Source organism: Lactuca serriola, chromosome 3 (assembly GCF_051521515.1).
Source record: "Lactuca serriola cultivar US96UC23 chromosome 3, Lser_US96UC23_V15, whole genome shotgun sequence".
NCBI classification, from domain to species: Eukaryota; Viridiplantae; Streptophyta; class Magnoliopsida; order Asterales; family Asteraceae; genus Lactuca; species Lactuca serriola.
This window is the reverse complement of record NC_136410.1, coordinates 205,727,872-205,739,118: the sequence shown is the minus strand read 5'-3', so window position 1 is coordinate 205,739,118 and position 11,247 is coordinate 205,727,872. Positions and strand designations below refer to the sequence as shown.

The 11,247-nt window shown below is 35.8% G+C and overlaps 1 protein-coding gene across 1 annotated transcript; it reads right to left on the bottom strand.

Moving 5' to 3' along the window:
• Positions 1-8,194: 8,194 nt before the first annotated feature.
• Positions 8,195-9,071, bottom strand: LOC145095995 (uncharacterized). Its single transcript, XM_079033788.1, has 3 exons — positions 9,029-9,071; positions 8,763-8,966; positions 8,195-8,658 (listed from the first exon to the last, which is right to left on the bottom strand). The coding sequence occupies exons 1-3, from the start codon at positions 9,069-9,071 to the stop codon at positions 8,195-8,197; spliced, it is 711 nt and encodes a 236-aa protein (XP_078889914.1).
• Positions 9,072-11,247: the final 2,176 nt, after the last annotated feature.

The following is an 11,247-nucleotide window of genomic DNA, read 5'->3' as shown; positions in this document are numbered from 1 at the left end:
GAGAATTTCAGAAAACTTGAAAAACTTGATGAATTTGAGAATAGATCAAATGAAATGATCACAAATTGCTAACCGATCACTCGACTAAACAATTCAAAGGCAGAATCGATTCAAATCTGAAGATCAAAAGTGATTTTCAAAACCAAAATGCGCGGAAAATTTTGAGTAAAGTTACTACTCAAAAAGCAAATGATTCTAACACAAAAATCAGATCGATGCAGTTTGAATCCTGCTCTGATACCAATTGAAGAGAATTGTTATCGAGATTATGAAAGCAATTATGAATGAATGATTGAAAAGTATGAACAATGAGAGTAAATATTAATCAGATCTTATATTGATAAAGAACTGATTACAAACTAAGCAGAATGAATACTCGTGACAAGCCCATTCTACTTCTAACCTCAGTCCCTATTTATTGGGAACCTGAGTGAACAAAAAATATACTAAGTCTATTACAATACACTTCGTACAAAATGTGACTTAGTAAAATAACTAATATGCGAAACTAAAGAAACTAACACTTCGACTTTTACAACACATAGACTCTACAGAAATAGAACTACTATACATACTGATAATAACCAGGGTTTTCCAATAGAACGTTTTATTCATACTAATGATAGCCAGGGTTTTCTTAGAAAAGGGATTCTTCATTTAAATCGGTATTATACAATTTATCTGGTGGTAATTAGACATTCGAACAAATACTTTATGGAGCATTGTAACCAACTCACATGTAGAAAGTATTGGATTTTCTTGGAAATATACAAACACTTTCACTGATTCATTTACAGGATTTCATTAAAAAAATATGCTTATGAACTCACCAGCTTTTATGTTGATACTCTCTTTCAAAACCGCTTGTATTCTTAGGAAATCAGTAGACAGGTACCTCGGTAGACTTTTGAGAAGACGGAGAGTATAGAGTCTCGTCTTTATTTTGCTATACTTTTGATGTATACAAATTATGTATCAAACTAATGTAAATATTCTACTTATTCAATGTAATGGTTGTGTTTACTTTGATTACTATGACGCAATTGTTATGATACTACACATGACGTCTTCCACCCCCGAACATTTTCGTCGTTCCGTTTTGGGGGTGTGACAGATTGGTATCAGAGCTATTGTTTATAGTGAACTAAGTATACCGAACCTTACATGGTATACAACTATAAACACTAAAGGGGCCAGAGCGCTCTAAAACTAAAAGTATACTTTAAAATATAAGTATTTTACAAGAAGTATACAAGTATACATACGTACAAGAAACTATAACATAGTAAGAATTACATAAAAGTATTTAGGGCAAGTTAGGCACTACGGTTAAACCCGAATAGTTATGTAATCATGTCTGGGATCAATATAGTCTGATTAACTATATTTATTTGAAACATGACCAACATGTGTTTGGGAGTGACTGTGGTGTTGCAGTAAGCCTAAAACTTACCAAAATATATCAAACAAGGGATCGATAGAACAGAACATACAACATTAAAATACTATAGGAGTATTTTAGTTACTATAAGATAACAACAAAGTATCCAGCATACAATTACAATACTATAGAAGTATTATTAGATTAGTTGTTTATTAACTATCCCTTTCACCCCTATTCTCACGTAGATATCATGGTTGGATTATATCCTCCTGAAGACTCGTAATTCCCTAACCAAGAGAATGGAGGATGGTTAGAGGCCGAACCGGAGGAGTTTGAGGAAGAAATACATGAAGATGACAACTCAGAGCCTAAAGTCGAGAATTTACCTCTTGTCGCTCTAATTCCAAATCATAACCCTCGACCAGAGTTTAGAGGCCCAACTCCTATGTGGGCTGAGGACTTGGGTAGGTGGAGCCATGAGCAGGGTCAGCCTCCACCGTACAATGGGAATCACAGCTTCTACAAACTAAGCGAAGGAGGCTCAGCAAACAAAGTCCTTCCCATCCTGGTTCGCCAAGTGGCTCGTAATGTTGAGGTAAGTGTGGCAGCCATTCAGCGAACCGTGGAACTTGAGGCAGATTCAAGCACAAGTACGGATCACATTCATCGCCTTAAGGTTGCCCATAGGAGAGCTATGAGACACAACGAGGCTCTGCAGCAAGAGCTAGCTATAACTCAAGCCGAAATCATAGAGCTCCACGCACGCCAAGCAGTGTATGAGTGACACCTCCTTGATGTGGAGCGTCAGTTGGCCGAATTAAGAATTTGTCTAAGGGGTACCCGTCACCAGTAGGAGATACTCTACTCATCCTTTCTTTTGGTTTAAGGAATAGCCTTCATATCTATTCTCTAAGTAGCACTTTTCCCTGTAAACATTCCTATCTTGCAAGTACTGTTTCACTAGTTCTTTATACTGTCAAAGTTTCCCTCTGTTGGTATGTTGTAGACCTACTCCTAGGTCAAATTTTCCGAATTCTGTGTAGTCTCAATACCAACTATAGTGACAGCAATCTTAGTTCAGTTAAAGACCATCATTATAAAAATTTACTCTAGTTCAGTAACATGAAAACTGAGTAACTCTATCAAAGCCATACCACTATTTCATCTTTGAAATTTATAACTGAGAAATGCCACCTCACAAACATCTCGTTAGAAATTCATTCAAGAATAGCCACTTCAAATCCAAAAGTTTATTTCATATAGACTTCCTTTATGGATGGTTATCAGGACACTATAGAATTTGGATCATGATATTCTCAGAAACCAACATAACTTAGCTTAAATAACACTTGTGCAATACCACTTCCATAGAATACACTTCAGGAATGTTATCAAAACCATTCAGGGTAGTCCTTCAAGGCGTGAAATTTATAAGTAGAACTACCAATGAACATCGTTTCTCATCATGACATAGAACCATGCCTTCACAAGGAGGTAACCAACCAACTGGCAAGACACCAATTCTACAGATAGACTTTGCTACATTTCAGGCCACAGTCACAGCCGTCATGACAGTTGTCATGGCGCAATTCAATGCCAACAACCCAAACGAGAATGGAAACAGTTTTAACAATTCCAACCATAGTAAAACACAAGGAAACCGACAAGGGCCTAGCCATGATGATACTCCAGCTCACAAACCTAAGAATAATAAACAAAAATTCTGGAACAAAAAGGAGCGCAAGTTATCTCAAAAACTTGCCAAGAGACAACAACCTGTGGCAACTTCTACAGCCACGACATCTGCCACTCCAGTACCAATGACAGTACGGCAATATGCTGGAAATCTACCGGAATGCAAGAAATGCAACTTCCACCACTTAGGAAAATGTCGAAAATTGCAATGTAAGAGCTACAACAGACAAGGACACACCACTTGTTTCTATAGGGCACCGGCATGATCATTCACCCAAGTTCTCGACATGGGAGTGAGTCAGGTCTGTTATAGTTGTGGCGGATCTGTACATTTCGAAAGAGATTGTTCAAGGACTAAATATGGCGAAGAAGCTCGTTGTAGTAGGACCCGACTCAACACATCACTTCAACTACCGATGCTAGTATAATTCAAGTATGCCATGCATGTGGAGAAATGAGGCATTTCAAGAGAGATTGTCCGATGGAGAGAAATGACGGGGGAGAAGGAGGAGTGTAACGGCATGACATATAAGAGCAACGAGGAACCCCTCCCCTTTTGAGATTGTGGTACGTCTTCTAAATAAAATTTCTTTAAAGATTTAATCTAAATTAATATTAAAATTTGGGGAAATTAAAAACTAATTATAAATAACTCACTCGTCTGAACAAGTCATGACATCCATAAGAGAACTAAAGATCAGCGCAGGTGAGCTATGATGGCTTGGTACGTACATTAGGGTTATGCATAGCTAAGATTTTGTAGAATTAGAGTTAATGATTCAGCCTAAATTCCTGTTCCTTGTCTGGTTGTCGATTTAGAGCAGAGTCACTCAGTCGACCGTCTTATTCATCTTAATTATATATAACTTGTAAATGCCAAGCGATCATAGAGGTACCGAGAAGGATCATAATATAAAGTATCGTCACAGATTATCAAAGCACTTTCATTGTTAGTACTCGCTTTTTGCGATACGATTTGTGGTAGTAGTAATATCAATAAAGGACCAGAAAAGCATACACATAATGCACTGTCGAGCACACTCGTTGTACACCATCGTTATAATAAACATCTCTTTCAAAACGACTCAAAACTTGTTTCTATAAAGAGTCTGACATAGTCATTCGATAAGGATTGGTGTAGTCCTCACCATACCAAGTTCGTGTATTACAAAAACCCACCGCCTTAACCAACCGATTATCGAAACCCTCGTCACTCGTAACAACAAACCGACATAGATCTCTGAATCACCTCTCTTATATTCTAGACCCCGAAGTACTCATGCGAGGAGTACCTTACCCTCCGAAACCTTTCCGAAGTATACCCAGCAAACCCTCCAGAACCACCACTCGTCCAATGGGTTATGTTCAAGAATAGAGACTAACACAAATCCATATTCAAGAGGTAGTCTGTCTGCATAGTGTGCCCGTGTCCATTATCTCCGATCGGGATAGCAGATTCACCTCAAGATGTTGGCGGTCACTGCAGAAGGCTCTTGGAACTAAGTTGGATATGAGCACAACTTACCATCCACAGACAGACGGGCAGAGTGAGAGGACCATTCAGACATTGGAAGATATGTTGAGAACATGTGTCATAGACTTTGGTAAGTCGTAGGACACCCATTTGCCCTTGGTCGAATTCTCCTACAACAACAGTTATCATACCAGTATCAAGGTTGCGCCATTTGAAGCCATGTATGATCGTAAGTGCAGATCTCCTCTGTGTTGGACTGATGTGGGCGACATGCAACTAGTCAAGGGGCAAGTTCCCCACAACACTCTCACAGGCCCAAAAATCATCCGCGAAACCATAGAAAAGATCATACAAATCCAGGAACGACTAAAGGCTTCGAGAGACAGACAAAAGGGCTACGCCGATAAGAGACGAAAACCCTTGGAATTCCAGGTTGGTGACCGTGTTCTATAGAAGGTCTCACCCAGGAAAGAGCATGATACGCTCTGGAAAGCGTGGAAAGCTAAATCCGAGATACATAGGACCATTCTAGATCCTTGTTAGGATCGGTCCCGTATCATACAAACTTCCTCTACCGCTAGAGCTCAATAATATTCATCATGTCTTCCACGTCTCAAATCTTAAAAAGCGTTTATCTGACGAAACCCTTGTGATCCCTCTTGACGAGACCAAGATCAACGAGAACCTTAACTTCTTGGAACAACCAGTCTAAATCATGGATCGGGAAATCAAACGAATGAAACAATGTCGCATACCAATAGTGAAGGTTCGCTAGAATGCCAAGCGAGGACCTGAATTCACTTAGGAGCGCAAAGATCAGATGAAGCATAAACATCCTCATCTTTTTCCTAGTCCATGATTTGTATTTTATGCTTGAATTTCGGGATGAAATTCCCTCTAACGGGGGGATGATGTGACAACCCAAACCTTTTTCCATTTCCATTTACGAATTTCTGTTAATAAAATTTAAATTTTATTTTATTTTATTGAGCTTCCGTCAAACTTCTTGGTTAGAAAATCAACTAGTTTTATATAATTAATTAAATTTTATATACGAGTCGGAACCAAAATCACGCAAAAACCCCGAAGTTCCTTGAAAAACTAAAAAGTTTTCGGCCTAAGTGAGTTTATGGCCATAAACCATGTACGGTCGTACACTCGTTTACGGTTGGTGTCAGGTGGACCCCACCACCGACCATGAAAATCCCCAATAAATACGAGTCTCTGCCCTTCATTTAGACTTTTCTGGCCGGAAACTCTCTCCTTCTCTCTTTAGACTCTTGACCGTAAACTCCCAAAAACACCCTTATTCTCCTGAAAATCATCAAAAATCGTCATTTGGGGTCGATTTGGAGCATCTGGAACACGTTTTCTTCGAAATCAAACACCCTTGTTCTTGAGTGTATGGTTGTACACCCTTCAAATATGCAAGGGTCGTAAACCCTTCAAAGAGGAGTTCACGGCCGTAAACTGCCTTTTCGGATGTAAACCACTCTTCATGGCCGTAACCCCCTATTCACAGCCGTACACATCTCTTAAGTGGTGAAAAACCCGTTTCCTCGATTCAATCAAGTCCCGGTAACATTCCTTAACCGAAAGCAAGTGTTTTTTCTAACACTTTATTTAACGAGATCGCTAATTTAGATACATATATGTATCTAATTGTTATTAGGATTCCATTAAGTGCCACATACAACAACTCGAGGGTCTTCGTTTCCAATTTGTTGATTCAACGCTTGCACACGACTAACGGTGAGTTCATACCCCTATGCTTTTACTATTTTTCATGTTTTCAGGGGGGAATACAAGCAAAATACAAATGATTTTGTAAACATTATACTATAAGAATTTCATCAAGTTTAAAACTTATTCAATCCACACAACCAAAGGACTTTCCATGTTTTATAAAATATTTATATACTTCATCCCTTTTTGTAACATGTTGAGCATAAGCGACGTTTTCAACTTACATGTGTAATCACATAGTTTTCAGATTAATACATAAATCAAAGTACATAACAAGGATACAAAACTATAATAGGTATAGTTTGGGAGTTCAATACATGGTTATACATATACAAACATACAAACTATAATGGGTATAGTTTGGGAATTCAATACATAGTTATACATATACAAACATACAAACTATAATAGGTATAGTTTGGGAATTCATTAAATGGTTTTACAAACTTATATTTTATAAACTTCTCCATTATTTATAAAAAAGGTTTTCCATATTATTACTTGTATGGTCGTTAATCTAGTTTGAGAGACACGTATTTGGGTACAATTACACGTACTAGTGGAAGACTGCCCTTATGAGCCATAGTCTCCTTAAGGGAGAGCGTGAGTTGTGTTTACTTTGATTACTATGATGCAATTGTTATGATACTACAGATGACGTCATCCACCCCCGAACGTTTCCGCCAGTCCGGTTTGGGGATGTGACAAACTCCAACGTTTTCCATTGTTTCTTCAATTCATCTTCTTTCCCTGGTAGTTTCGTTCCGTAGTATATGGAGACTATATATTGTTAATGTCTTCCTTAATTATAGGCAATTTATGTTTGAATATTGGTTTGATAATTTTAGATAATACATTAATTCATTGTAAAATTCCAAAATTACCATTATAAAATGATTGGACCATATTTGGCCATACAATCACACAGTAGTTATAACTTATAAATGAACATATATATATATATATATATATATATATATATATATATATATATATATATATATATATATATATATTGAAAGGCAACATATATTAAATAGAGCAAAACCCCAGCCATGAACTAGGGCGCTCAAAATAGAAATACATGGGATTGATCGCTATTCTAGGAGATAAAATCCACATACTCTTATCTATCTCCACTCTGTTGGCCCTACTATCAACCCAAAGGAAAGAATCCCTTTGGATTTGGAGGAAAATATCCTCCGCCTTCTTAAAACACTTCTTAAAAGTTGCCTCATTTCGATTTCTCCACTGGCCACACAAGGTGGCTATCCCAATAGAAATCAAAGACAATTTTTGTTCCTTATTATGCGTCTCAGCCTCCATCCAAGTAAACACGTCCTCCACATTCTTCAACTCCTTATTATTGAGACCCCACCAAAGCTTCAGTTTTCCCCAAACCTCTACAGCCATCTCACAATCTAAAAAGGAATGAGAAATTGTTTCCTCTTTAGATTTATAGATATCACAAGTGATAGGATCTGACTCATACCCATCTTCTTCAGCCTCTCCTTCACATCTATCCTCCTTAGAAAAAATCTCCAGATAAATATATTATGCTTTTTTGGAATCCATTTGCACCATCTGTTAATACCAATCCTTTGCTGAGTTTTATTATTCAATTTTTTTCTTAGCCAACTCACCGATAAACTCCCTTTAGGACCATCTGGACAGAACCAATTATCATCCCTATTGGACAACGAAATCGATGACATAACTTCCAGAAACCGATCAAATTCTTCTCTACATCTACCTGCTCGAATATCTCCTCTCCACTCCCATATACCTCCTCTAGTAACTATTCTATCCGTCACCATACAGTTCTGATTAGCTTCCAAACTAAATAGTCTAGGAAATTCTTGTTGTAGAGATCTTTCCCTTATCCACCAATTCAACTAGAAAATCATACTCTTCCCATCTCCAGTTTGTTTTTTGATAATCCTTCTAGGATCAAGATCCCAAACCTTCAGTTGATTCCACTGTTGAACAATTCTCTTCCAAGTGTGACCAGATTTAAACCTATCACCATCTTCCATCGAATTATTATTACCATGAATGCTATTGATGATTGAAATCCATAAAGCCTTATGCTCTTTTCTATATCTCCAATACCAGTTGGCTAATATAGCCATGTTTAATGACTCCATCGAACCAATTCCCAGACCTCCTTTTTCTTTATAATTAAGAGCTTTTTCCCATTGTACCCATGGTATCCTCTTCTTATCCTTACAACTCCCCCAGAAAAAGTCTCGCCTCATGCCTTCAAGCTCATTAAGAATTTTTTTTGGGGCCTTGTAACGAGAGAACCAGTAAGTGCCCAGACTTCCCAGAACATTACTCACAATTGTATGTCTTCCACCTATCGATAAAGTATTGATTTTCCATTTGCTCAATTTTTTCTTGAATTTTTCTAATAATTGTTTCCAATGTCTTGCTAGCCCATATTCACTACTATAGGCATACCAAACAAAGTGAAGGGAAGTTTTTCTGCTTTATAACCGATAATAGTGGCCAAGGCTTCAACTGTGAGCGATTCACTACTAATTCCAATTAGTGAACTTTTTTCAAAATTAACTTTCAGACCAGCTGATCTTTGGAAACAATACAAAATTCTAATGAGGTTTAAAACATTCTCCACCGACCAATCACCAAAATAAATGGAATCATCTGCAAAAATAAATGGGTTAAATAAACTTTATTTTCTCCGATTTCAACGCCTTTATAGCTACCATTCTCCACAGCTCCCGAAATTGCTTGACTAAGTCCTTCCATGATCAATGTGAAAAGGAAAGGAGATATGGGCTCTCCTTGTCTATGACCACGACTCATAGAGAATTTAGAAGTCGGACAAGCATTGATAAGAATCGACGAAGACCCAGAAATTAGGCACTCCCTAATCCATTTTCGCCATTTATAACCAAAACCTTTCTACTCCATCATCGAATCGAGATAGTCCCAAGACACCGTATCATATGCTTTGGAAATATCATATTTGAAAATTAACATGGATTTCTTTTTATATTTCTCCCAATCAATAACCTCGTTAACAATCAAAGGCCCATCAAGTATTTAGCGATCTTTAATGAAAGTCGATTGGGTACTGCCAATGATAGCAGGAAACACTTTTTTTAAATGGAGAGCCAACATCTTTGATAAAATTTTATACACACTTAAAATTATATATATATATATATATATATATATATATATATATATATATATATATATATATATATATATATATATATATATATATATAGAGAGAGAGAGAGATAGGTTCATATTTAAACTATATATATATTGTGTGAACGTATGACCAATTATAGACCAATCATCGGGTAGGGGTAATTTTGGAATTTTCAATTAAGTTAATATATTATCCCAAAATAACAAATCATTAATTAAAATGATAACCAAAATTAAAGCCTAAAGTTGTGCAGAAATTGCATTCCTCTGGAATTCATCTTCTTCTTCTGTTCTCTCTCATATTCATCCTTGCTACAAACGATGTTTAGGATCGCCCTTTCTGGTGACTTTCACTATCACATAGATATTCAAGTTTAGAAATCAAATTCAATCTATCAGGGGAAAACGTCAACATCTAATTGTTAATTCTCCCCTCTCTATAAATTGTAAGCGTCCTTTCTGGTGGCTTTCTCAAAAGTCGTTACGGATGTATCTCAAATTTTGATTTTCCATTAGGTATTAGTTTTGATTTTGAATTCCTCCTCCCATTTCCTCACTCATTGCAAGTCCTCTCAGCTTGGACAAAGAGAAGCCATTGTTGATCTATTGATATATTATGTAAGTTTTTTATTTATGTAATTGAATAGTGAATTACACAATGATAATCCTAGATTTACATATTACTTTATCCTCGTACCTAGAAAAATAACCTACAATTTTCAAGTTTTTTTTTTAAAAACCAATTAGATTGCCTACTAGGTATTTGCCGAACTGCCTCAGTGAAGTGATGAAAAAAATTATATGGGAATTGTTTATCAATATTTTTTATTTGCAAATAATTTCTTCAAAAACACAACGATGGATAATTCTTCGAAGAGAAAAGTACAATTAAGAATGTCAATAACTAACCTTCTATGTAGTTTCATATTTGTATTTGAATAAAAGTGTATAGGTTTCAAACAAATTTTAGTTTAAGGGTAGAAATAGGAAATACATCATATTTTTATAATCTAAAAATGTTAGGAAGAAATACCATCAATCAAACAAAAAGGTTTCTATTTGTGAAATAACTTATACATGTAATTTTAGTCCTGATAAAAGTTTATTCATTTGACTATATGTGATAAATTTTGGCTATTTAATAGCATGGATTTAGATGCTTGATTAATTTAGCAAAAAATAGAATACAATAAGGATCCAAGGTGTTGCATAATTTAGATATATCTTTCAAGACGAATTAGGTAATTATCACATTGGAGAAACATGGTATAACTACTTCCTGAAGTATATGAATTTAGAACATATACTTTGCCTTACAAGTTAGTCCTTTGAATTTCTAGAATTTGCAAATAGGATTGCAACACCTTTCATCACACAACAACATATTGAGAAAAGAAAAAAAAAAAACAAGAGAATCTCATAAGTAAAATGAGATCAAATTATATACAGACTTTTAAAGATTCGATTTTTATAATATCTTATATTAAATAATCATTGCACTGAAAATTTGCAAATAGGATTGCAAGACCTTTCATCACACAACAACATATTGAGAAAAGAAAAAAAACAAGAGAATCTCATAAGTAAAATGAGATCAAATTATATACATACTTTTAAAGATTCGATTTTTATAATATCTTATATTAAATAATCATTGCACTTTCAGTACTGAATAAATATATACATTTTTTCAAATCATTTTGAGCTTTACAAGCTAAAATACAACACCACTGCCACAAAAAAGTCATGAATTTGGAAAAAG

Bases quoted from the DNA above. Each gene is read 5' to 3' on its own strand.
- LOC145095995 (XM_079033788.1), bottom strand. From the start codon at position 9,071: ATGGAAGGACTTAGTCAAGCAATTTCGGGAGCTGTGGAGAATG. The intron at 8,967-9,028 runs GTAGCTATAAAG...TTATTTTTGCAG, and splicing joins TTCGGGAGCTGTGGAGAATG to ATGATTCCATTTATTTTGGT. The intron at 8,659-8,762 runs GTATGCCTATAG...CTTTATCGATAG, and splicing joins ACTTCCCTTCACTTTGTTTG to GTGGAAGACATACAATTGTG.